The 27,822-nt window shown below is 40.5% G+C and overlaps 1 protein-coding gene across 1 annotated transcript in view; it reads right to left on the bottom strand.

Moving 5' to 3' along the window:
* The window catches only part of DHX15 (DEAH-box helicase 15), a 52,252-nt gene extending 40,269 nt beyond the window's left edge, over positions 1-11,983 (bottom strand). The window contains exons 1-3 of the mRNA XM_082316292.1: positions 11,827-11,983; positions 5,338-5,686; positions 141-334 (exon numbers count right to left, since the gene is read on the bottom strand). Coding sequence (XP_082172418.1) covers positions 141-334; positions 5,338-5,686; positions 11,827-11,894 — 611 coding nt within the window. The 5' untranslated portion in view covers positions 11,895-11,983. The remainder of the gene's footprint in view (positions 1-140; positions 335-5,337; positions 5,687-11,826) is intronic.
* Between the last annotated feature and the right edge of the window lie 15,839 nt (positions 11,984-27,822).

The raw sequence follows: 27,822 nt of genomic DNA, 5'->3' as shown, positions 1-27,822 counted from the left end.
CCACTCAGACACAGAAAGTGCCTGTCCATAGATTCATTCCCCTCCTTTTATAACTTTCCTCACACCCTTTACTAGCCTGTGATTGCCCCCCCCTCTGAGTAGGCTGTGTTATACCTTTACCTGACAGTTGCCATACTTACTTCAAAATGGTTTTTGCACTACTGCAGTCTTCAAATCGAATAGAGTAACCAACCTCCTGGCCCAGCATGACATCCATCTCATCAGCAACCCGCTGTGCCACACTCATTGCAGCTACTCTCCTAGGCTGAGTACATGCTACTCCCCTCTTTGGTCCAGGTAGTGAGCGCATGTAGTCAACACACCATTGAGGGATCTGTCAAGAATAAAATTCAGTTTCAAACACATTTCAAATGGCCAGATGTAATCTGTAACCTTTGTATTGTATCAAATAAAGTTAGTTATAATTCTACCGAGATGCCAACTACATGCACAAAAATATCCAAAGCATGAGAGCAGATAGACTAGTTAGTTGGACCCAATGCCACTAAATAAAGCACACTCACATTAAGTCTGTACCTAATATCAAGGAAATACATAGGTTCACAGTCCCTTTAAGCACTATTAGATCAGTACCTTACACAGACATTTAGCAGCAGCCAACATGCTCCAAAGCAACCAAAATTAAAGTTTAACACTCAGAATTTTGAGATCCGTAGCACAGTTTGTTGTTTTAAGTTCTACAGTAAGCAAATTATACTTTGCGGCTTTAAGAAGTAATGCTTATTAATACATTAAGCAAAAATAAATATTTTCACAATATTAAAAAAAATTGTCTTAGCCAGGAATCACAACAAATAAAATTAACAAATAATTAGTTATGTACATTTGGTTAATTATTGTTCTTTTGAAATTTTATCAACTAGATATGAAACCCCTATGTTTTCCTTCCTATGTTAGCACTCATTTTATTTGTCAGTCAGCAGTCTTCTGCTCCTGTTAGGAATATGGAAACAGTAAGAATCACCCAAAATAAGAAGCTTTATTCAGAAGAATTTCTACGGTCAGTAACAGTTTGATGAAGATGCAATATTCTTAACATGTTCTCAGTGTGACATTTTATGAGGAGACATATCCAGGCACAACTAGTTCCAAGTCTACAGATCAAATAAAATCCACTCCTCCTCAATAATTGTTTTTCGAAGTACCCTTAAAAGCTCATGCTTACAGAGGAAAAAAAACATTTATACATTGCACCAGTGCAGAATAACATGAAAAGCAGTACAATTTAAACAAGGAAAATTTTTCTTCTAGAATACTGTATTTCCACAGCAAAATGGACATAACTGAACACTAAAACAAACCCACAAGCAGACAAGTGTAGACTGTAACGAAAAACATTTTTTTTTTTTAAAATGGGGGAACATACTTCCATTATAAATACAAAAAAAAAAAAAGAAATCAAAGACTATCAAAATATGACAGGAGACTACAGTGAAGGAAAGAACTCAAATTTCTGGAAATCCTATTCAAAACTAAAAATAATAGCAGTTCTTGAACACTGATAGCATGAACCTGAAACCTTATCCTGTAACACATACACACTCCCCTAACGTGCAACATGGAGAAAGGAATTTGCTTCCCAAGTCACTAATAAAAACTCAACTCTAAGCATATTAGGTGAAGCTTCTTGACTTTAAACAGAGCAAGTCCTGAAATAAGCTTTAAAACAGCAGGTCTGTTGGACCGCAGTAGCATTAAAAAAAAAACCAATTTACAACTGGTTTTCCAATAAACAGCAAAACCTACAGCATTGGTGTCAAATGAAAGAAAAGGGCTACATAGATAGACTTCAATGTGTTAAGCTGATTTAGATGACCACCAGAATGCTTTTCATGTCCAGCTTTAAAAGAAATACAAACACCAGGAAAAAGGACTGTGCCCTACTGCATTTTCTACTTCAATCATGACTGGGAACATACTGAACACTTCTTACCATCTGGTTCTTGTAAAACCTAACATAAAGTTAACTCAACTCCATTGACACAAAAAACCTACAAATCACTAAAACCCTTGACGTTCCTTAAAAAAAGCCCTTTTATCAATATCAAAGCATGAGGAATAGCTTTAGTTAGCACCCCCCTTAACCTCAAGAACTTTCTCAATGAAGAGAGATTTTCAAATATAAATGCCATAAACATGAGGAGGTAGGGACTACATGTACAGCGGCCTCTAAGATCAAAGATAAATGCACTAAGGGCTGCTAAAGACTATTCCAAAGTCAAAGGACAGTCGTGTTTTTGAAGGGATGCAGGATAGGAGAGTGAATAGCACTGTCCTTCTGGCTTTTCTGAGCCACTTCAATTTACTGAAGTTTTGTCCATTATATGGTAGAATTCTCAGAATTTTCATTAGTTGAAGAGGTGTCAGACTTTTACCCATATCAATTCTCTTGTGGACTCCAAGGACAGCAGGAGATCATGCTAAACTCAGAATCACCTTGCTTCTGAACTTCACCTCCCAAGAAAACTTGCTGACAAAGTGGCATCCCTTATGTCAACAAACATCCTACCCTTTACAGTTAAGGCTCTCAAGTGAAAGCAGATGCTACTCTACTATTCCATCTACGTAAGAAATTTAAATTATTATACAGCACCACATATGATTCCACATTTAAAAGGGAGCACACGTTGCAATTATAGCAAGTACTTAACCTTTTTCTAAAAGAAATTCAGCACACCTGTTCCACCACTAAGGATATTCTGGGAGCATTTAAAGAAAACAGTTAACTTAGAAGGTTAAGTTTAAATTACAAATCAAGCCATTGCAAACACCGAAGACTTGAAAATTAATGGTCTTGGCTTCCAATATACTTCTTCAGTGCTTTGCGGTTTTTTTAAGTCTATGTGGAACAAGACTTCCAGACAAGTTTTACCTCCTGTTGTTTCCATTGTCAAAGCCAAGCATTTCCAAACCTGGACGCTCTACAAGACTAAATGGAAAACATGCACATAATAATCAGGGAAGGGACCTGACAGGCAGCAGCTCACTCTCAAAAAGATTATCTACTACTACACAGCCTTCTACTATCACCAAGAAAGGGAAGATAATAATTCTGGAAGAACAATTCACTTTATATTTCAAATAATGCCAACCTTATACCAATAAAAGCAAGCATGAATAGTTCATGTACATCTTCAGTTTGAGCATTAGACGGTTTCTTAACCACAACTATTTATCTTGCTCCGATCAATGAATGCGAGGAGGAGAAAAACAACCACCCCCCAACTGGTTTTAAGACAGCACTCGACCACAAAACGGATTTGATATTATCACATGCAAAACAAGGTTTTCATTAAGTCGCAGCAGGATCATTTTCAATTATATGTTCCTACAGAGACACTCTGAATTGTTCCAAAATGTATCTGCGTTCTCATAAAGTGAGAAAATTCAGAGGAAGCAATGAAGCTTCCAAGACAGCTTATGTGCTTTTGGTAGCTTAAATCCCATGTTTTAGGAAAGATGCCTTAGGTTTCTTAAGCCCTTCCAGAAAATAAGGGGTAAAGAAGTACAACAATTCAGGGAAAGCTTTATGCCTAGAGAATGATATGATAGTAAGATGTATTTGAAGTTTAAGTCATAGATATTAAGAACACACACCCTTTAGATCTTCTAATTCTCAGATCATGCAATGAGAAATCTCGTTTTCATATAGATAACTACCAAATTTTTTTACATGAATGTTCAGAATACTCTCTCTTCCAAGTAACTATAAAATCAAACTTTCCTGAAGAATTCTATGAAACCCTGGTCTCAGCTTACACATGTTAAAAAAGTAATATGGATAATGCAATAAGGTTCCTTCCAAACAAGACACTGGCTCCTAAAATTTGCAGCGAGAGGGGCATATAACTTCAAATATTTCAGGTACAGCTATAAAAGGTATTCAGTGTTCTACTATGTCCTTCACATTTTCTAGACATCCGAATTTTATTTTATGACTAAAAATTTATTTCTGTAAGACTTTCTGTAAGTTAGCTATAATCCATTTTATAAAGACTAAAATATCCTTCAGTTTTTATTTTCTGCCTAGATAAAAGGGATTTATCAGTTAACAGAACAAAGAACTTTTTCACATCACTTTTCCAGACAGATTTTAAGCAGCAAACCAGAGGACAGGTTACGGTTTTGAGCAAATTTGTCCTGCTATAAATGCACAGTGGTGTTCCTTATATCACAGAATCATTTGCATTGGAAAAGACCTTTAAGATCATCAAGTCCACCTGTTAACCTAGCACTGCCAAGTCCACCATTAAACCATGTCCTCAAGCACCACGTCCACCCTTCTTTTAAATACCTCCAGGGATGGGGACTCAACCACTTCCCTGGGCAGCCTGTTCCAATGCCTGACTACCCTTTCAGCGAAGAAATTTTTCCTAATATCTAATCTAAACCTCCCCTGGCACAACTTGAGGCCGTTTCCTCTCATCCTATCGCTTGTTACTAGGGAGAAGAGACCAACCCCCACCTCGCTACAGCCTCCTTTCAGGTAGTTGTAGGGAGCGATAAGGTCTCCCCTCAGCCTCCTCTTCTCCAGACTAAACAACCCCAGCTCCCTCAGCCACTCCTCATGAGACTTGTGCTCTAGACCCTTCACCTGTTTACTTGTCCCCAAAATTCTTCTTAAGGGTTAAGGAGGCTCTGCAGATCTGTTATGACTATTTTCAGTGCTGAGGAAGATTTTTAAAGCCATGAATCTACAAAAAACCCCGTGACTTTAACTGCAGCACTGGAAAGCTATATGACCTGAGAAGTTTCAGTACCAAGGAAACACGAGTCACTTCCTCTTAAGTTTGAATATCACCAAAACACATGATCCAATCAAATCACGTCAGAATTGTATCTAACATTTCAATTCCCTTTGAGTTCATATTTATAGCAGTAAGTTTCAGAAAACACTAACAAGTCCTTATTTCTGTAATTTTTTTCTCCTACCTTCCAGCTGCTACCTACACAAACAGCTAAATAACCTACAGATGTAAATTTGGAACCATCACCTCAGTTTGTGGATTAGTACACTTCGGCCTAGTCATTAAAATCTTTTATCTTCCTTTACCAAAAAGATAACTACCAATCATAAAGCCTAACAGAAGTAGGGACTAGAGAAGAGGACTGGATTGTGAAGGGGGAAGATGCTAAGAGATCCTTCTCACTTTCATATTCATTAAACAAATAAAACATTCATCAAATTAGTTTTGCTCACTATTTGTGAGGTGTTCTTACACAGTGAATGTCAAGAAACCAAAGGAAGTTTCATCCACACACAGAGCAACAGTCTCAACCTTTAAAAACTGCAGTATCATATAGATAAGAACTCACCTGTGTTGTTTTACCAGACCCAGTCTCTCCAACCAGCACAAATGACTGATGCCTAATCAAAATATCCGTAAATCTTTCTTTATATTCCCAGACAGGAAGTTGTAACCTTTTTTTCAGGATGTCATAATATCGTGGTGTATGTGGTAGATTTGTGAAAGGGTTAATACTGTGTGGAATCATTGCTGGTTTTATAGTTGGTAACCCAGCAGCCGCATAATACGTAGAATTAGATGTAGGTCGCAAATCTTTTTCCTTGTCCCTTTCTCTGTCACGATCTCTATCTCTGTCACGATCCCTGTCGCGATCTTTAGAACGGTCATCACGGTCCCTGTCCCGGTCACGATCTTTCCTAAAATGAGTTAAGAGACACAGCAGAAAATGAGATACTTGAATATTTAAATGCAGAGTAGGAATTTAAATACAAAGCAACTTTAAAGGTCTAGTACAAAGTGGATATAAACCAAATCTTTCAAAAAGCCTTGCAGACAGCTACCTGGAAGGATAAGCATCAAACAGTAACAGCATATGATGCATACTGAATATTAAATACACATCATTACATTCATAGTATATAAGCACTACCACAGTTCCTCTCACTCCAGGCAATACTGAAAAAAGTCATCACATGGAGAGCATAATCTTAACCCTCTTAATTTAATGGTTATGAAGAATCAGCTGTACATTCTAGACTTTTCTTACAATTCTTCCCATCCCTACTTGCTGCTGCTGCAGAAAAATAAGAGAACACTAAATAGTCTTCTTGCCTACCTAGCAAGGAAATTATGCTAACCCACAAAAACTAACTCAAGATAAGCAAGCCCTGGAAGAAAAGGTTGATTTTAACATCCCACAATTACTTTGTAGTGTTTTTTGTTCAAAGTCTTCCATACAATTGTGACTCAATCAACTTTGATATACAGGTTAAGTCTGAAACTTAAACTTAAAACCAGCCACTACAGTTCATAGAATGATAGAATCATTTAGGTTGGAAACGATCCTTAAGATCACCAAGTTCAACTGTTAAACTAAGACTACCAAGTTGTAACACCTTCTCCAGTGTTGCCTCCTACCACACACTTAAAACAACCAAGCATTTACGTATTCCCATTTGTTCCAAAAGAAAAACAGTATTATTTTCACCAGTTATCCACTTGAGTTTCAATCTCTGGCCTCAGTCTAAGTGGCAGTTTCTGATTTTGAAAATCCATGTACTTGTTCTTGCACATAATCTCACTCTCCCCATGAACACAGAAACACTTGCAAAGAAATCCCCAGTTTGACACAAAAAACTATAGCTCCATGCTTTTAATAAAAATCCAAACTTACCCTAATTCAGCACTTTGAAATAAGCCCCACTTTACAAAAACGCCCCATCACATTTTAAACTAGTGTAAGTCAAAAGATTAGTGGCATCTTTGCCTGCAAAACTGAGGATATCCTCAGCTCCAGCTTCTTTTGTGCATTATGTTAACTGGAATCCCATAAAAAAGGCAAAGTAACAAGCTACATCAATACCAGTTTTATAGTAAATGCACATATAAACATCTTTAGGAATAGTCATTAAGGGGAAAAAAAACCTCCCCCTCTTCTTTACCAGCACTCAGGCATCCCTGAAAGAAAGAGTAGTGAGTATTTCTTAAGAAAACTGTTGGCCAACACTCCTCTCCACAGCTTTTTTTTTTTTTTTTTTTTTTTAAACACACAGCTGGCATTCAAATGTAACTGGTGAAGTAACAAGCAAATTCCCACCTACAGGGAAGATGAAGTAATCAAGACTATATTAGTACTGATTCCATAAATTTTAATTCAAAGTGTGCTGAACATTAGAAGCAACCACCACTCTAGTTCTTGTATAAATGAATGTAATCTATGCAGGCTGTACTGTCTTCCCCTCAATATTTCAACATATTATGGCTTCAGAGGTTGTCACAATAAGTCTTTTTTTTTTTTTTTTTTTAAGAAGTCTTCTTTTAACACAGACCCATTGAAAATAAAGAAGGATTACAAAACATATGGTTTACTGTCACTTACCTAACTCACTTATATAGATTTTCCTAAAACTTTGGACACTGAATTGTCTGGACATTAAGGCCCCTTTAGATCATTTGCTTGAATCTGAGATACCATAGCTTCAACATTACTTCTAACATGGTCAAATACTGTACAAGCTGGAAATCTCTTCTTACTGTAAAATAGCAGGCAAATATTGCAGAACCCAATAGGTTCATATTCTCTGGTATGGAAAAGTTACCCTCTGTTACAAACTGAAGGAACTAGGCGCCATTATGCTACATTTAATGGTGGAAGAGTCTGATAGCATGTATCAGACAGGAATGAAGCGCTGGACTTGCAGTTAATGAGCTATTCACAATCAGATTTTTAAATATCTGCAGGTATTGGGATAAACAAGTGCATCATCAGACAGTAACATCATTAATAAGAAAATAAAAGTATAAAAGCAATTTAAGAACGGTAAAGACAGGGTGAAATGCAACAACCTGGTAACAGCACACACTTCACTGAAGGGAAGAATAAGACACACTACTAATGGGGTTTTTTTGTTTGTTTGTGGGTTTGGGGTGTTTTGTGTGTGTGCACGCTTCTGAAGGATTTTTATTCTTCACTGGTATCTAGTCAAAGTATAAAAAACGACACCAACAAAACAAACTATTCCACAACCATTTACTTAAACAGTATGTCAGAAGCTTCTACATCATCGACCATCAAGTGTACTTCCAGGTAAGCTTCAGCCTCACATAAACCAGCACTACTGCTAAAATGAACAGACCCACACTGTTGCCAACCCTTCCCATGTGTTGGTATAAGCATTTCAACGGCCTTGTGAAGAACAAGCCCTCCCTAGACCCCCTCCACCAATGTTAATTGTAACTCAGATCAGTTCTCTGATCTAGTCTCCCAAACACTCGTCGCACAAGGGAGAGGGCAGCACTGTCTTCTGCTGTGTTGGTAGCAATTTGTGTGGGCTTAAAGCATAGATGAAAATACAACCTCAAGAACAAGACAGTGGATTAAATGGGCTACAAATACGATCCAGAATAGAAAGTCGTGTTAATCCCCCATTTCTCAGTTTCTTCACTTAAGTCTTACAGCTATTTAATCGTACAAATAAGAAAACAAACCTATCAAGTGCTATCTACATTTCAGAAGTTAAAAAAAACTACTTACAAGTTAATCAAGAGAGTTGTGTCTCTTTCTTGTTTTAAAAAAGAGAGAGAGAAGTGGGGGCAACCAGCTCTCAGCATAGAAAAAACACAACATATAAGATGCCCTCAAACTTACTCTCTAATGCTTTATCATTTTATAGCAGCACTTCCCCACCACCACCCCAATGCTTCCCAGTCTCATGTTATTACTGAAACTTAGCAGACACATCCAGACTCCTTTGGTCAACAAAAGAAAAGAGGAATGACAGTTATGCTGCCATATGAATTTACTAAACTTTCTAAAAATGCAACTTGGCAGTTCTTCATTTATAAATTGTCACATTTAAGTTACTCTTCATTATTGCACAGAGAAGATTTATTGTTCATTTCTGGGTTTGAGATCAAAGTATCATAATTTAATCACATTTGTCTTGTGCCTGAATCCCACAACAGCCTCTGTAATCAGAAGGGGGTTGGGTTTTTTTTGCTTTGTTTTTCAGGTGAAGTAGTCTGGTTTGCTATCTGCTTTCTCTTCCTTATGTCCACACATATATAATATATACACACATGGATACAACAGAAACACTGTAGCAATCACTAAGTCAGAGGATGAAAAGCATAAAAAAATGAAAAAGGAAACAAAGGGCACAAGGTAAAACCACTGACCATCACAGTGAAAGTCTAAGCAGATCTAATAGAACATCAGGGTTATTTCTCCATTACTAGACATGGCAATAGTGGATACAAAACAGCCAATGCAGCTAGAGGATTTCCGTTCTATACATAAAAAAACCAAAGTACAATTAGTCTGAATAATACATCCCAGTCACAGATTAACTGTGATGTTACACAAAAACTGAAGTATGTTTAGAAAAAAATTACCAGATTTTAAGTAGTATGTATGCAATTCACACAAACACTGTAACCAAAAACCTTCCATACAATTCCCATTCTTCCAAAAAGTTTTTTACTTCATAGATAATATTTCAAGACTGGAAGAAAACAGATGTCGTGCCGGTGCTTAAGGTTACACCAACAGTTACAAGCCTCTTGGCCTGGCATCGTTGCCATGTAGAGCCACACACACCAACACAGGCCTCAACTGAAAAGGAACTAAAAAAACGCAGGGTAACTTGATACAACTTTCGTATTTAGTCAGGTGGTCCAGTTTGAATGCAAGATAAACTACTATTCTGCATGTGAAGTGGTAACTATCCAAGGAGCTAATTCAACTTAATCCAGCTCCAAAACCAACTAAATTGCATAAAGGCCCTCTCGGCACAGATGATGACATGTACATACATGCTATTAACAAGAATCTCTCTGTGCATCTTCCTTACAGCCTTCCATAAGCTGTAACACCAAACTACCCTAAAATAAATCAAGACAATGTAACATTAGTTACACAGCTTGTGCTCCATGAATTAAAGGTTTTAAGTAATATTAAAAATAATCGCGCTCAGTAATTACGCTTATAGTGACTTGTTCTCAGTCCTATGCCATTTAATGCTTTTATTGGCAGAGGAGGAGAGGACAAAGAAGGGTCACAAGACCAGCACTTGTATAGTTTTCAGGTGCCATAAAGGTCAAAGACTTCTGGTTAAAAAGTTTTACCACTGGTGGGAACTCATTACAATATATACAAAACAGCAAGACTACGACTTCAGGACGACAGCAGATAATCTGTTAAAACAATGCCAAATAAAACCATACCAGAACTATAAAACCCACCAACATACAAACAAGGAAATACTGCCCTGTGATTATCTTTACAACCAACCGTAACAGCTGTACCACATTTAAATAATGCCAAGTTTTGGCATAACTGTTTGAAAATTTTACAAAAATCTCTTGTACAAAAAAGCTGCATGCATACAACTTTTCTGTATACACAGAAGAGCTATTACAACTTCTGGCAAATCATCCGAAAATGTACTAAAGGATATAAATAGCTCAATACATTTATTTTAAAAAATAAGACTACAGTGATCCTACATACAGGAAATAGATGTTCAATAATAAACATTCACTTTTGTTCAGCAGAGAAAAATGCATCAAACGCTAGGGGCTAAAAACTGAACCTATACAAGCTCAGCTTTAAAAAAAAAAAAAAGGCAAGTTTTACAAAGACTATCAGTGAACACTAACTGCTATGGTAGACTTTTAGTTATTGCAAGCTTTGAGAACAAGATTAAGCATTTTTCTGAGATAAATACTCTGGTCCAAAACAATGCTGTTGGATGTTAGAAATGGATTAATTCACGGAAGTCTTTTGTGATCCATCAAGAAGGATAAACTAGATGGAAGTAGTATTTATTTGTGTTCCTTTAGACTTCAGATATTTAAAGAGCCGCCCATCCGCCCGCGTCGTCGTCCCCCCCCCCCCAAATTAGAGGGTAAGAGATTATGTAGAGAAGGCTCTAAAACAACTGTGTATAAAAGGACAGCAGGAGTGTATTGTCTGTGTTCCTGCAATTTCATTACCCTTAATGAAAATCTGCTAAAGCTTGTGGAGTACAGTCCTAAAACTTTAACCTTTGCAAATCTAAGGAAAAAACCATAATCCTTCTCCTGACCCCTACCCCAAAACCCGCCTCACCATCGATTCTTTCTTAAAGTCAAGCATATTCCTGCCGGTTACTGAGTGAAAAACGTTAACAAAGGGAGCAACGTTCCTACCAGGCTAGGCGCTAATTATACAGACGGAACAAACCTCATGCTGACCTCTAGGACCACATTTGCCAGACCTCTCAGGCCACAGAGGGGAAGAAAGAAATAAAAAACGAGGGGGGGGAGACGAAACGAGATGAAGAACGAAAAGAGCCGCAGACAAAGCCGGGCGCGGGGGAGTGGGCCGAGCAGCGCGCCGCCCCCGACTCCGCCGCGACGGGAGCCCAGCCCAGCCCAGCTCGCCCCAGCGGCTGGTCCGGCGGCTTCCTCCCCTTCCCCCTCCCGACACCGCCACACGAGGCTCTCCGCTCCCCACCACCGCGCTGCCGCCATCCGCCTCCTCCGCCCCCACCGAGGGGCCCGGCCCCGGCAGAAAGGCCGGTCCCGGGCCTAGGCCTAGCGCTCCAGGGAGCCACCGAGGCTCCTGGGCCTGCCCAGCCGAGGCGGCGCCGCCGGGGCTTCGCCGCGCGGCTTCAGCCGCTGCAACCCCCTCCCTCCCCGCCGCATGGCGGCCGCCCGGCTTCCCGGGGAGGCCCAGCCCCGCGAGGAGCGGCCAGAGCCGAGGATGGGGAGCGGATTGCGCGGGAGCCGCTGGGATCCCCCACGCGCCGCAGGCCGCGCTCGCCGGCCCGGGCCGCGCCGCGCCGCCCCTTACCCGTCGGTGGTGCGTTTCTTGCTGGAGCTGTAATCGTCCCCCAGGTCTAGGCGGTGGCGCTTGGACATGGCGGCGGCGGGCGGGGCGGCGAGCGGCCGCTGGATGGGGCGGCGGGTCGGCGGCCGGCCGGGGCTGGGTGCGGCGGGGCGCGCTCTCCGCTCCTCAGGCAGCAGCGGCGGCGGCGCCGCGAGGCCAGGCACAGACACTAAAATGGCGGCCGGAAGGAAGCGCCGGGGTGCGCGAGACGCTAGCGCGCGCGGCGAGGTTGCGGGTGGGAGGGAAGAAGGCGGAGCGCGCGCGCGCGGGCGGGCCCGCCGGCCATAGCGTTCCCTGAGCGCGCGCTCAACGGTCGGCCCTGCCCCGCGCGCTCCAGCGGTCGCGCGGGGCCCGCCATGATGCCGGCGGGACCGGGGCCGGGGCCTTCCGCGGCCGGTGAGGGCCCAGCGGGCTGGCCGCCGCCGCCATTGATGCCCTGCGAGAAAAGCCGCTTCCCACCGCCCTGTCTGTTCACCCAGGCACGCGTGCGCTGGAGCGGGAGCTTGCAGCAGGGTGGCTGCCTGGGCAAGCCCCTATTTTAGGCGGTCACAGGCTTCCCTGGGTATGTTGGTCTTGCGTGCGGAAAAGGGCAGTCTTCACAAGTCATCTGTAGCAGCAGAAATACTGGAAAACCAGGGACGTTAAGAGCTACGTGCTGTAAAAGCACATACAGCCTTGAACTGCTCAGATGTCAACAGTAAGTGTTCATGGCAGTGTATTTCATGAGGAAAAAAATATAACTGTCTTTCAAAGAGCCTGAAACACAGTTGTTAGTTAGTTTTTTGCTGCTTTCTCTTGTAGTTTGCCTACTGTGCCAACGTGGGATGACCAGTACGAGGGAAGCCCATGTTCATAACACAAACACCAGCAGACCTGTTCAGTTCTACTACATCAAAGGCTTCTAAGCATGAATACGGCTACAACAGCGTTTCGTAACGCAATTCCTGAAGTGAAACAGAACACATTATTTCAAGCACTATTTGCTAACTACAGTTAGGTTCTGCTTGAAGAGTTACAGCTGTAATTAGTTATTTTTCACACTTCCAACCTGCATAACTGCCAGCAGAAATCTGCAGGCTTAAGCCTGATCCAGAAGAGTTGGTCCTCAAGAGTTGTTTCTTGTGCCCCTGAGCTGTGTTCCCCATCTCCCACTTTCCCCATCACCTTTTAAGAACTGGGTTAACCATCCACACAAACAGAACTTGTCCTCTAACTGAAAGCACAGGTGAGCCTGGGCAGAAGATGAAGTCAGGCAATGAGATGCCTGTAATGACCATGTCTTCAGATCAGAAGCACACTTAGTGCTCAACTGACCAGCCTCTGCTCTCACATCAACTTCCTTCAGCCTTTGCTGCCCCCTCCCAGCACTAAGTCTCAGCAGCTGCCTCGCCTTCCAGTGCAGTCACTTGATACTTCAGCACAGCTCATAAAAGCCAGTCTCTAAGAGCTGCTGGAAGGGCAAGAGGCCCTGTTCTTGATGCTTCTGGCCGCTATTTGGAGAGCATCAACCAATGGACATTCTGTTCTCTGTTCCTCCCCTCTCTGTTCCCAGTCTATTTCATGCTCCTTCAGCACCACTGTAGTAATTTAATTCATGCCATCAACAAGTAGTTTTAAGATAGAAATTTAAAGCGCTACCATCATACTAGTATCTCTCTTCATCTAGGTACATTTGTTGAAAAGCATACGCTTTGCGAGGCTTGCTCCCCATCATTCTTCACAGCCCTTCTGCCAGAGACTACCACAACCTTTGCTCAGCTACTTGCATGAGCACTCACTCCCTAAGCGTTTTGGTCAAAGGAATTGGGTTAGTTCAGATGTTTTAAATAATAAATTTTTGTTAACTCTGTCTGACTGTGAGAGCAAGGGAGCATTTACATAAACGGCTCAGCTAACAAATACAAAAGTGGTCAGGAAAGATCATCTAGCAGCAGTGACCTGTTCCGCAGGCACAGCCAGCTCAGCAAGTGGGTGTTTGTCCATAGCTTTATGTTCCAAAGATTTTCTGGGATTACATCAGTATAACTGCTAAAATATTTCATGTAGCCAAGTCCTTAGAGTATGTTCTTTAGTAGAAGAACATTCCTGTCCCTAATTTTAGATAATATAACAAAATGGTGCCCACAGCTCAACTGCAGCGTTCTAAACAATAGTGTAATAAAAATAACATTTGTCTGCTTGGAGTTATCAACTGAAATAAATATTCCTGGAAAACTGGATTTTGAGCTTTCCATATGAAACTGGAAGTCATTTTTCAAGTTATATTACAAAAACACTGGAATATCTATGTCAGAAGGATACCAGAGGGTAAGTGCTACAGGGTGTCTCTCTGTGTCCCAAATATCAAGCTTATTTTTTCTGATGGTGTGGTAGCGTACTCAAGGAAGGCTTTCTACACATCTCCCCAAGTGAATTTTAAGTCATGGCTGTCTTAAACAAAAGCAAATGAATATTGAAATAGACTGTTTGAATAGCACACATTTAGCTTCTCAGAGAAGGGAGAAAAAAAATAGCGGCTAGGTCTCCCTGGAAAGTGGGAAAACCGGGGAAGAAGATAAAAGCATTACATGCATTAGTTGGAATGAGCAGCTACTGCTGTGCGGTTCTCAGAAGGCAGCAACTGTCCAACAACAGGAGCCTGGAGGGCTCTGCAGCTATACATTCCAGATCTTGATTGCTTCTCCCTATGCACAGCAGCATAAAGCTGCTTATGGTCTTGCTCCAGGTTACCACATGGCCAACACCAGGGAATTTTCTGCTTTAGGAGGTAGGAAAAAAGGAGCAGGTATCTCAGCAGGCATGAGATCTTAGGCTATACCTCAGCAGCAAATGCAAAAAAGAAGGGAAGAAGATTGTGTGTTAGTTGGGGTGAGCAGCTACTTGAGTGCTATGCCCCAGACTGATATCCCACATACTGTTTCACTTTCTTAACAATGCTTTGCAAACTCCTGAACTCATCCTCCACCCAACCGTGCTTTGAGCTATACGACTGCATAATAAACAATCTGGTCCCATCCCAAAGGGTTTACAATGTAAGGCCTTCATCCTGCAAGCACACACATGCCTTATTTTACTAATGCAAATAATCCTTTTAACTTCAAAGGGATTACTAAGAGTAGCAAAACTAAGCATGTAGGTAAGTGTTCGCAGAATTACAGCCTAAATATGAGACAAGAAAAAAAAAGATTGGTAAGCTCAAATTGACATAATGACAAAGTGATAAGCACTACGTCAAAAGCCTAAAGGATAAAAGGAATGTGTAAAATAGGGCATATTTAAGCATATTTTCTGCCTTTTCAAAGGCATTTGTTAAATAAGAGGTTTTTATATTCCCCCTCCCCCCCCAAGTCTTTTATATCCATATATAAAAATGAAAATCTTAGATTACTGAAACAGGAGACGTTTATATGAGTTGCCATTTAACTATCTACTCTTCTACTCTCTATTTCTTACCCTAGTTTTAAAAAGTATACTCACTGGTATCAAAATCCTCTTAGCCAATTTTCAGTGAATATTTCTTTGCTTTTGGTATGGGCATAATACTTACTATGCTATTTGGGTTGAAAGCAGCATTAACATTTAAAACTGAAACAATGGCTTAGGAGAATAACAGCTCTAATGTTTTTTTTTTTTTTTTAAATGATTGTGCATTGCCTTCTCCCCAAAAGAATAGACATGGGTTTCAGACAAGCTATAATTCAAAGACCTCTGTCAGAAACCTCCTGATCCAGGGTAGAAGTCTAGTGCCACAGTTTAGGATATTATTGCCTGTAGCTAATTTCTTTACCCCTCTGCTAGAGATTACCAAGTCTATAAAGGACAGAAAAATGAGACCTATCCAGTCTAGCATCTTAGTTGAAACACACCTTCTTCAATAGCTTAAGCTAAAACAGGGGATGGTGAAGTGAAACCACAAACCGCTGCTACAATGGAAGGCATAATAATGAGCAGAGCTGTAAGACAGACAGCTAGGGGAAGTTAAAACTGCTAAAGCTTGTGTGTTAGAGCTCTAAAACCTCTGTAGTACATATTTCTTTTATGGCTGGCTGGCTTGTGGTAGACCCTAAGCTACAGTCTATATGCTCCCAATGCTATGGCCACACTTGTGCTTCCAATCTATTTTTTTTAATAGTTTGCTTTTTAAAAAGAAATCTAACCCCTATTTTTTATAAATATACAAAACATGATATTAGATCAATTCCTGCAAACTAATTTAAAAATATTAGAACTGGAAGTATTTCTGATAATTAGAATTGCAATCATTGTTTTTAAAGAATATATGTGTGCGTATATATATACATAAATGGGTAATACCCTTCAAAAATTATGCAGGAGCCTTAAATGCAAATGCTCATCACATAAAAGCTCTCATTCTGTCCTCCCCCACCAAGCTCATGTAAATAAATGGATTTTATCCTCATGTTCTGTCATATCATCAGAGAAAGAATACTTGAGACAAGAACCCACAATCAGAGTGTGTTTAAAAATGTCAGACTTCCACATTTTTCAAATTTAAAAATATGAAGATGAATACATGAACTGATCTCAATTTCTGCAGAGAAGAAAAGAGGCAGCTTCTCTGTAATTACAGAAACTAAACTTTGCAACACTTCAAATATATATAAATCAACACTTTGAATTGCTCTGGGAAGTACGCTGTAGGAAGCCAGCATGGCAACGGCAGTATTGCCATGACAGGAAACTTTATCAGCCATACAGGCACTATCTGAATTTCGTGAATGGTTATTAAACGTTATTCCATGTAGAACACACCATTGTAACTGGGTCTGCAGGTCAGAACGGTCTGATTTGCTTCGGTAAAGTTTCGTAAAGAAGGAAAAGAGAGGGAGAGGGAGAGGAGGAGAGTGAGATTGCAGTTGTTGTATCTACTAGAACATTAACCAGAGTGACAAATCACTTTTTAAAACAAATCCCATTCTCTAGAAGGAAATACATTGTTGTAGACAACCAGCTGCTATTCTAAGCTCCTCAGTCACCTGCTAAGGCCTTATGGTCACCTGTAGCACCCTCTGAGAAACCCTGCATGAGCAAGTATTCATTATGCACTTTGAATATAAGTTGAAGAAACAGTGTAAATACAAAATATTACCCCTGGGTAAATTAGGTTATACATCTAATTTACAGTTATTATACACTGAATTTAGACATTGTTCTGGTAACTTCTAGATCTTTGTGGTTAAAGTGGCATTGTTTTAATACCTTCCATGTTTGGAAACATCTGAAGCTACAGGCTAATATGTTGTATGTGAAGGCAGTTTATCTTTTAAGCTCCTTACAACCTGTCTGGTTTCTAGGCCAAGTCTGAAATCTTAGGAGAAGCTCCCTAAATATAAGGTGCTTTTAGCAAGTAGCAACTATTTCATGGGGAACTGTTTAAAGTCAGGGAAAACCACAATTTCAAGCTTATTTGATCTTGTGGTAGAATATTGGAAGAAGAGCAAATAAAAGTTTTTTGGTTGGCACTTGTTTTGCAAAGGTCTGATTCTTTATTGCATTTTCTTTGCAAATTTTTCACACGAGCAGAAGGGGAAAATGTACTACATTGGTATATATTTTTCATTCCTTTTGTATTGAGTACAATCATCTCTTATTCACTATTGCATTAGCTCCTTAACACTTTTTTCCTAAAGTCGTCTCTTTAATACAATCTGTAAAACATTCATATTCATGCTTAAGATTAGGCATGCTGGATCTACCAGTGGTACATCTTCACTCTGAGTATCTGCTTAAGTATTAGGAAATTTATTTGCTTAGTTTCTGCTATCTAGAGCATACACAGTTTCAATAAGCTAAGATTACAAAAAAGCTAGTGAGCAGTGAAATAGGTGATCTAATAACCTCTACTTCATGGACTACTAACATCTAAAGTGGTAAATGCTAATCCTTATCTTCATAATAAGTTCTTACTCTCAAACCTCTTAACAAAGTAATAGTAGTAGAAAATAATACAGACTAAACATCCATCATATCCTAGAAATAATTTGTTACAAACCATAAACATTAACAATCATACCTTGCCCAGCTGAGCCAAATTTTTTAACAAATAGTCTTCCTTATTCTCTCCCCAGAAGATAAAATCTTTTTCTCCCAACTGTGTTAAAATATCACTTGCAGAAAAATCCACAGCAGCCAATGAAAACACTGAAAGCAGATTTAAACTGCTGCAGCTGTGTAACCTCCCTCTTGACAACTTATTACCATAAAGCCCTGGCCTTGTAGAAGTGAGGTTATTTGTTAGTGTGTGTCATTCTATCCCCAGCTCACAGCTGTGAGTAACAACCTTAGTATAACCTGAAAACCAGTATAAGAGTCCTAAAGGAGCTGAGAGAAGTTTTGGGGTTTTTTTGGGGGGGTGGGGATTAATGCACTATTATATTACATTGCACACCCTGTAATGATATCCTTCTCTCTAATGAGCAAGACTGTTCCCACAGGGAAAGGAGAGGGTGTTCCTAGAGCTGCTCCTTCTTGTAAAAACAAAAGCAGCGATACAATATTCTGGTGGGTGACCTTCTTTGTAGAGATAGAGCAACTTGTGTCTCAACTGAAAACAAGGAGAGCGCTATACTTGCAGCATTTTTTAAATTTTTTAAACCTAGCCATATCTAGGTTAATATAAAGAGCTGTCTCATGTGCCCTGAGGCTCGTTTTTGTGTTTAGGGTAGTGGTGGCCTTGTCTTCTACGCCTTTGCAAAGGTGAGCCATATGTATGGCCTCTTTCTTGTCTTATCACTGGGCCTGTCCTAGGCACATAGGATCTATACATGTGCAGGTTGGATTTGTTAGTGCTTGCTTTCTGCCCAGATCTGGAAAGTACTGGGAAGGAGGATAGCAAGGAGCGTGCTGCTGCCATAGTCTTGCTCAGACTCTTTGGACCTGGACTGCAAAGCAGATAACTTGTTCTGAAGGCAGCAGCTTGCTTTCCGGATTCATTTTCTTGGGCCCCATCTTGCATCATGTCAGTGAACGTCTCCTTGTAGGAGATGCCTCCAGAAAAGAGAATGGCTGGGACTCATCTGTGCTTGTTAGGTGTTATGCAGCCTACATGGCCTAAATAAAGCAATGCTGGTTCAAACTTCTTTTTGTCTTCTATGAATGTGTAATACTACTATATTGCATATAGTATTGTATAGCATTGTGTATAGTATTTTCATGTACTATATGAATGTGTAATACTACTATTATAGCAGTACTGTACTATTACTGTAATACTACTATAATAAGAAGGGAGGCAAAGTTAAGGCTATGACAGGTAAAGAGGTGCTTCCTTCTGCAATTTTAACTTTTTTGAAGTACCTTCAGTCTATGCAATGGTACATGAAATATAACACACAGCCCAGTCTTAAGTTACATTTAACATGCAGCAAGTAGTTCCACGGGAGTAAATGAGGTTTTTCAAGACTGTGCTGCAGCAATCCCTGCAATCCCTGACCTTCCCAATCCTGACTGCTCAGACCCATCTCTGAAGTACCCTCCTCCTAGCTATGGCATGGTTGTTTGGATAGTCATGCAGTGCATCAGGCTGTGAAACTGATACGGCTAAAAACATAGCCTAGCAACAACAGCATAAAAGCAGTGTCTTAGCCTGTTTGGTTTCCCAACAGGGACAACAGATGGAGTAGCACGGGGACACAGACAAGCAACTGGAGACAGGACACAGTGTCAGCTGCCAGATCACCTGAAAAAAAATCCATGACGTAACAGCCTGACGCTGCTCAAAGTTCAGTACTTGAATATCTCTTTGGAGAATCAGGACAAAATAATTGTGTATTTTCTTGTAAAAGCTATTTTTAATATGCATTTTTCCATACCAGATGACTGATCCTACATTAAAGTGACATCCTGATTGATTTGGATACATTTACATGAGTAATATTAGCTGTTCTTAGAAAAATACTTATTCAGCATTTTTTGCAGAAATATTCAGATATTTGGCATGAGCTTTATTTTTCCATAGATTCTAGTGGAAATTAATTAATACATTGGAGCAATTTTATAGTGGAGAAAGCTAGAGAATTTTCTTTCGTTTAAAACAAGGCAGCGCTGCTTAGCACCCGGTGTGGGAGGGTCATGGGTCAATATGGTCAATATTCTCTGAAAAGCTTTCATATTCTATGAAGAGCATGCAGTATCCTACAGTGAAGCATGTTGATCTGAAGGAACAGTAAAGCAGGAAAAAACATTTCAAGTCCTCCAAGACGTAGCTGAAACACTGTGGACCTTGTGGAGGATGTTAAATCAAATGAGACTCCTACGTGCTCATCTTTTTAACAGTATTTAACAGTATTAATAGTCTATTTGGACACATAAAAATAAATCTAAAATAACCAGAACAAGACTTGAGCATCTCTGTTGCCTGTCTATTGATAGACATTCATACAACAGAAAGCTCTAATATCCCTCCGACACATCCTTTAACTCTAAAGTTCTCCCATAGGTGTAGTTTTTCTAAGCTTTCTCATCTACTTTTGTCAAATAAGCCGCGTTAACAAAGAGCTGATTTTTGAACTGGTTTAAGTTAACCTTTCTCATCTGGACAGAAATGAGTTAGGGAGCACTTACATAAATTGCTTTCTTGGAAGATTAGGGTGGCAGGAAAGTATTAACAGTCCAGCAGAGGGACATTGCTAGGAAGCTGAGGGTAACAATGTCTTGTAATCCCCGGGACGGATCTACGAGAGGTTTGCTGCTTTGTGCTTTAAGAATACCGCTGAACAATAACCCATACAGATTCTGCAGGTGGTCTATGGTAGCTTTATTTGTAACCACAGCATCTCCCATCTCCATTCTGATTGAGAGCAAATGCCACCCCTGGCTAATACCATGGTGATTAATACTATTGAAGCAAAATGTTCTCAGTAGTTAACACTGAGAAATAGCTAAGAGACATATTCATAATCTGCTTTGTCATATCATAACAACAAATCACTTTTCTGTACTAACTCCACGAGAGTTAAGATTGAGATTGGTGTCAGTGCTTTCAAAAACATCTGATTTGATCTGAAAATTGTGCTGTTTCATAGGGTCAGTAGGAAAAATGCTAATTTATTTCAGCATGAAGTTTTTGAGATGTGGTTTGTCCTGTGCACTCTTGCATTCACAAAATCATCCAGTTCTGCTCATGCCTATCATCTGGATGTTCCCTGGAGGAATACTGCTGCTTTAGGTTTATCTCAGCACCAACATTGTGTTCCCCTGGGAGGAAGGAAGAAGAGCAGGGTGTATAAAAGATGAGAATGCCAAGGGGAAAAACAGTAGTGCTAAAGGGACAGAAGAGTATAAGAGCTGACAGTTACAAGAGAAAGAGAAGCAGAAACAGAAGAAAGATGAAGAAAAATTCAGCCTTCTGAACAGAGCCTCTTCTCAGACTTTCTAAAGGAATAATGTTTTAAAGTGAAGATGGAAGAGTCCCAGGAAGTAAGACTGAAAGGGAAATCACTTAAGGAAAAGAAAGGGTATCACCTTCTTTTGGCTCAAAGCCCCCATCAAACATTTAATGTGCAAGCTTGTGTCTCTTCACCAGCACATTGGTATGAAATTGCAAACTTCAGATCTCTTCCTCACCCATTGTTCCCCCTTTATCCTAATGTTCTAAAATACATACAGCTTGTGGCTACACAGCCCTGCCTGTCCTCAGCAGTCTTCCTCCGTGCTGCACGCATGCACAGGCTTGCATAGGCTGTGTATGAACTCCCACACACCAACATTTACTTTCAATTAAAAATAATTTGCAAGTTATCAACTCTAGACCACAAAGGAGAGAGAAGCAGAGCTAATATTTCATTGGAGGAAAAAGAATAATATAGAACAAGTTAAGAGAGAAGGCTGCAGGTGAAACTTTGGTCAGGGAAAGCGCAAAGTGGCCATATGTTCTAGGTACAATGTCACAGATCTCCCAGGAGATGAGCCCAGATGCTCCCTAGAATGCAACTGTGACTTTGTCATTGAGGCAGGTGAGAATAAGAAACAAAGAGGGAACAGGAAGAGAAGAATTCCTAGTGTTAAATACCACATAAATCTAATAACCCGACACTGAGTCAAGATCAGAATAAGCATTAGCCTAAATTCTGACCTTGCTGTTGTTCAGTGAATGCAGCTTTCTGAGTTTCATCGTATTTTCTTTCAAGACACCTGTGATGCAATACCTCCCAGTCTGCACTCACGCTACTTTTAGTGCCTCTTCCTTCCTGCCCATTTCTCAATGTGGTATGTACCGTACATGGTTATCAGCACTGGGCTGCTGCACTGTATTTTTTATTTCTTCCGTCAGCTTTTATTTCGATTCATATAGATCTGCTGCTATTGCCAGCAGCTACTAAACCAGGTCTGTGCTGGAATATTAACAAGGGCTTCTAATTTTGAAGAGGAGATAAGTAAGGGTTTCTTTATCACTTATTACAGTGTTCTTGTACTTTCAACATTAAGACTCCCTCCCAGTGTGGATTCTGTATTTCTGCGTAGATCTTCACTGACAGAAATATGTACATATTATTATGTGGCAAAAAATTGCCACATGATTAAATTTAGCTCTTGAAACTAGCATTGCAACCTGCTGTCCCCCCCAGATTCCACAAACCTCCAGCACTTTCCCATCCCCATCAAAGAGCTTATTAGGGAAAACAACAGAGCAAAAGACTATTTTTTCCTCGATATTTATTTGAAATGTGCTCAAGTGAGGGTGCCTTGGCCTGCAAATTGACTTTGTTACCTTCTCTTCTTAGTCTGAAGGAGGAGTAGAGACAATGTACTCATGCTACCAGATAAACTTCCTACAGAAATGATCTTCCTGAAACCTGTAAGCAGCCCCAGTACAGTCAACAAGCAAAGCCAAGACTGTACCAAAAGTTGTGTATTCCACAATAGTTCTCTAAGAACCATAGGTCTTTATGGTTCAAAGTCCTAATATAGGAAAACTACTGCAAGAACGCAGTAGCCAACAGTATTAAATAGTACCCGTTTTCGTACGTCAGCTGTGAAGAGGGTGATTCATTCAGCCACTGTTGGTGAGGTGCACTGGACAGGGCGTATCCGGAGTCTGTGTCCAGCTTTGAAGGGGATGTGGAGAAACTGGAGAGGGTCCACCTGAGGGCCACCAAGACAGTTGGGGCATCAAGGAAGAGTGGCTGGTCATTGGCCATCAGTGAGCAATGAGGGAGCTGGGCTTGTTCAGTCTGGCAAAGAAGAGCTAAGCAGCAATCTGTCAGCAGCCTACAGTGCTTGAAGGGGAGTCACACAGGTGACGAAGCAAAACTCTTCTCCACAGTACCAGACAAAGTAACAAGGGGTAATGGGCACAAATGTCAGGGAGGTTTGGACTCGCTAGGAGGACAGCGCAGCACTGGAGCAGGTTCATATCGGGGCTTCCCCAGGGAGATAGTGAAATCTCCATCCTTGGGGCTATTCAAGACTCACATGTATAAAGCCATGGCTGACCTGATCTAGCACTGGCAAGAGTCCCAAGTCACACAGGAGGTTAGACCAGACGATCTCCAAAGGTCTCTTCTGACCAATATTTTTATGACTCTGTGAACTGAAAGTAAAACAAAAAGTCAGGAGTGCTTCAAGACCAGTTCAGTCATGGCAGAGTGAATTAAGCGACATCATCAAATTATTGCTTGGCTGATGTCGCTGACATTTGAGGTGAAGTAACTATATTCGAATTGCATAATTCAGAATCTTCAATGACAGTTTCAGTAAGAGTCCTAGTAATGTAAGGTACATGGATTTTAAATCACATTACCCTTTCAACTACAGAGATGTAATTTGCTGTGGATTACTAGTGGATAACTTACATCATAGATGTCCAGGCCAAGTTTCATTTATAAGTGAACTGCACTATTTCTCGGTTTTATCAGGCTGGCACTTTTTCTTAAAGCTAACACCACTTTTAAATAAAAGCACCAAACAGACTGAAAAAATATACCTCCCTCTAAAAACAAGGCTTCCCAAAGAAATTCTCCAAAAGTGAGTGGAAAAGAAAAAGCAGCAAAGGAAAAAAAAAAGGAAAACACTGATTAATGAGATTTGTTTGTTCTGGGGTATGATCAAACAGGCCAGCAACACAGTCAATGATAAAAGAAGGCAAAGTGCTGTGCAGACTGTTATATTCATCTGCTTAAAATTCACACGGTCTGAGTGCTAGAATAATTTGCTCCACACCATCTGGCAGACATAAGAAGTACGAATATGTAGTGGGGGAAGGGCATGAGGAAATTTTCAGCATTTCCATAGCATGTAGAAGTACCGTATTGGAGTTTGCAACTTAAATCGCATGTGACTGTTCAATACATTAAATGCACAAGTAAGCCGTAAACAATCCAACAAATGCTAATTTTTAAAACATGTAGAAACAAACTTACTACATTAGTATAATCCCACTCTTTGTACTTTATATTTGGGACCAGAGTATAATACAAGCCATGAAATGCAATGCAGCAAGTCAGTACAAGTACTACTCACTGGACAGTATGAATTGTACAATGCCATCCATGCCCAAACCAGAGAGGATGGCTGTTGCAGCTCTCAGCCAGACCTCTCAGCCTCACTTATCAGCTCAGGTTCTTAAAACTTCTGCTCGCAACAGTGAAAACCTCCAGTGTTGGTCAAGAAGGGAGATACCACAGAAGCAAATATTCCTAGAAGATTCAAGCTGCTGTGGGATAGAGATATGTAGAATGAACTTGCATATCTCAAGGAAATACGAAAGCCACTTTTCTAAATGAGTTTCTATGTTCTCTCTACAGAGAGCGTAGTATTCTCATACCTTTTACTTTCATAGTTTGGTGTGCAAGCTATGCAGTTTTTTCCAGTTTTGGTTAAGAACCAAACTCACTATCAGCCAAAAAGGTGGCTGTCTGACAAAGGTATGCAAAAACTGTCCTGGATGCAGTCAGGTGCATCATAGGTGGTACACAAGTCTTGAATCAGCCATGACGTCCAGGTGAACCTGAAGGGCAGAAAAGTGTCTTGTTTACTCCCGTCATTTATCACTTAGCTGTTTTTTTTTTACACTGTAGAAACCATGTTATTTCTATATTTTTAATTATAATGATTGTGTGACTGTATACAAGTTTATTCCCATAAATAATAAAATGTCACTTATCTGAGTGAGCAGTTCCCAAAGTTTGTCCTCACCTTTTGTCACTGAAGAATTCTTGGAGAGCACAGAAGCTCATATTGCACATGGATGTGTACCTATTGCTCTCAAATTCATGCTTAAGAACTGGTAGATAATAAGACAGAGAGCAGTAGCTGAGCAGCTGTTTTCTCTAACGTGAAATAGCTGCGGTGGTGAGACCCTGACAGACAGGCTCAGGAGGATTCAGCTGGGACAGTTTTGGATGTTCCTGGTCTTCCAACTTCTCCGTTCTGCCTAGGAGGCTGCTCATGTCCAGTGGGAGGCCTCCGTGTGCCTCTGCCGCCCCTCCATCCCACATGTATTGTAACTAGAAATCTATCTGCTGTTTTGACTGTGGCACAGACTCACATCCTGTCCTACTCTCTCTGCCCTTCAAAGTGTAACCACAGAAGGGTGAGGAGGGGAACAGACTCAAATGGCTAAAGCTAAATCTCCTGAATCCCACAACGGACAGCTTTAAGAACTCCCTCTTCCATAAGTACAAAAGTTTTGGCCAATAAAATATATAAATTCAATCACTGTATCAATACAAGCTTATTGGCTGAGCTATATATGTGGGAGCTGATGCTGTCACATTACAGTGCCTAAGAAAGAGTTAATCCTTATGCACATCTCAGTCCCAAGGGTGTTGCTCTACTACACATCTTAGATGACCAGAGTGTTTCCGCTTCTCTAGGCTGTTGCAAAGGATATTTAATTACAATAATACTGCTGTCCCAGTGCTATTACAGCCTTGCAAGGCAATCATAAAGGCTGAGAAAGCATTCTCCTTCTAAGCTTCTGTTGTTAAGTGGCTTATAATGTTTCCAAAATGTGACCTTTAGAGCTGGAATTTATTGTGCTTGCATTCTACCCAAAACTAATTTAATTAGGAAGTTCAAAGAAAACCTGTTTACCAAGTTTTGAGTCATCTAGGTGGTAAAGAAATATTTTTCAATTGCTAAAATAATTCTTTGAATGCAGGAGAAAATTGCACAAAAATAGAAATCTCCCCCCCCCTCCATTTTAAGCATGCCACATGTCACAGCTGAAGAATAATCTCATTGCATGCAACCCCTTTTCAGATTTCTGTGTCACTTGCAGTCAATTTTCACTCTCAGAACAGTCTCTGATGGTAATTTCCACGTTAGCTGTTATTGTCTCAACTCAGTGTCTGCATCTTTACTCTTGCTAGAGCTATGACAACAGCAAGTGGTGACCAAATAGCATTCTCTTCAGCTTAGGGTGTGGAAGAATGTCAATATCTTTGCAGGGTCTGTCTGTTTGCTCTTATTAGAAAGCCAGTGTAAGTTTTTCCTGTAGAGAGGGAGGAAATTCTGGTGCTTAGTAAACCACCCCTGTAAAAGTTAGATCAAGACAGTCATGCAAGAAACTAGTAATTCACATAACTATGCTGTGACTTTCATCACCGATCAAGTACAATGAAGAGTTCACAGGTTTTTGATAACATTTTACTGGCTCATTGCAGCACTGTACTGATGTGGACTTGTGCATTTAGGCAGTAGGAGCGCTATTGCCTTCAAAGGAGGGAAAGGAGGAGGGAAGATGGGACTGGGAAGAGGCTGGGTTCTGCAGTGTCACAGGGTGTGGCCAGCTTGACACTTGGGGTGAAGGACCAAGAGGCAGACGGAGGACGTGGAGCAGTAGCTCCTGATGGTTTGAACATGACAGGGCAGTGCAAATGAGCCTAAACATCACCTCTAGTGATGGACAGAAAGCCAAGGATGACAGGGAGATTTATAGCAGTGGGGTGGCTGGGAACAGATGTCCTGGAGATGAGGAACCCTGAGGGTGATGCACTGTGGAGACAGGATGAAACGTAGTCACTTACCATATTTTGATCTGCAATTGTTATTAATAGTTTCTAGGTTAATATACTATTACCAGCAGTCTTACTAAAGAAAAACCTAGGGCCTGAAGAGCCTACTATGGCAAGACGTATTACATTTACTTCTAAAATGTAGTTCCTTATCATACTGCTGAGCATCTGGCAACTGGTGTACAGCCATTGCAGGAGAAACACTCTTCTGTGGGATCAGATACAGGAGGAATTTCACCCAGTCTCTCTGTGAAAGCAAATGTCAACTAGTAGATAGGCCAGCCAGAATTCTAAGACAACTGCTGGAGATCTTTACCTCATGGAAGAGGATGGACTTTGGAAAAATTAAGAAATATGGAGGTAGGTGTAGATCAAAAAAAGGAATAAGAAAATCAAAGAAAGAAAAAGGAAAATGTAAGGAAAGAATGATAAGGGAGAAGGATTTTTCTATCAAGGGAAAAAAGAGAATGGAGAAGGGCAAAAAGAGACGAAGGAAACATCAAAGATGACAAAGTGGGTCAGGGAAAGAAGATGTAAAACCTCAGGCTGCTGTGTTTTGTGTAGCTCTGTGTGTATGTTATGCAAATAGACTGTTTTGCATATATAATAATTACAAACATCAGTTTAAAAAAGAAATTAGTACCAATTAGAAGTATTAGATAATAGCTTTTTTGAATTAAATACTGTGTTTATCTACAAGAAAAGCTTTCCACAGATACCGCTATGCCTATATTACCCCACCCCAGTCTGAGAAGGACATATCTCCTAGGGATAACTCATTCGGCCTCCAGCGCTCATGCAATTTGCAGCCTCTTTGATGAACCTGCAAATTATTCCATAGTATAATAATAACACAATTTAGGGGCAGAAATTTTTCAGATACAGGTTTCCGCAGATGGGTCTAATGGCTTGTGTACACACAAACGTTACTCCAGAACAAGGTAAGGTACAAGCTTAAAGAAGTAACAGCTCTTCCACATTA

Source organism: Platalea leucorodia (assembly GCF_965183815.1).
Source record: "Platalea leucorodia genome assembly, chromosome: 6".
Lineage (NCBI taxonomy): Eukaryota > Metazoa > Chordata > Aves > Pelecaniformes > Threskiornithidae > Platalea > Platalea leucorodia.
The sequence above is the reverse complement of the archived record's forward strand: the minus strand, read 5'-3'. Positions and strand labels throughout refer to the sequence as shown.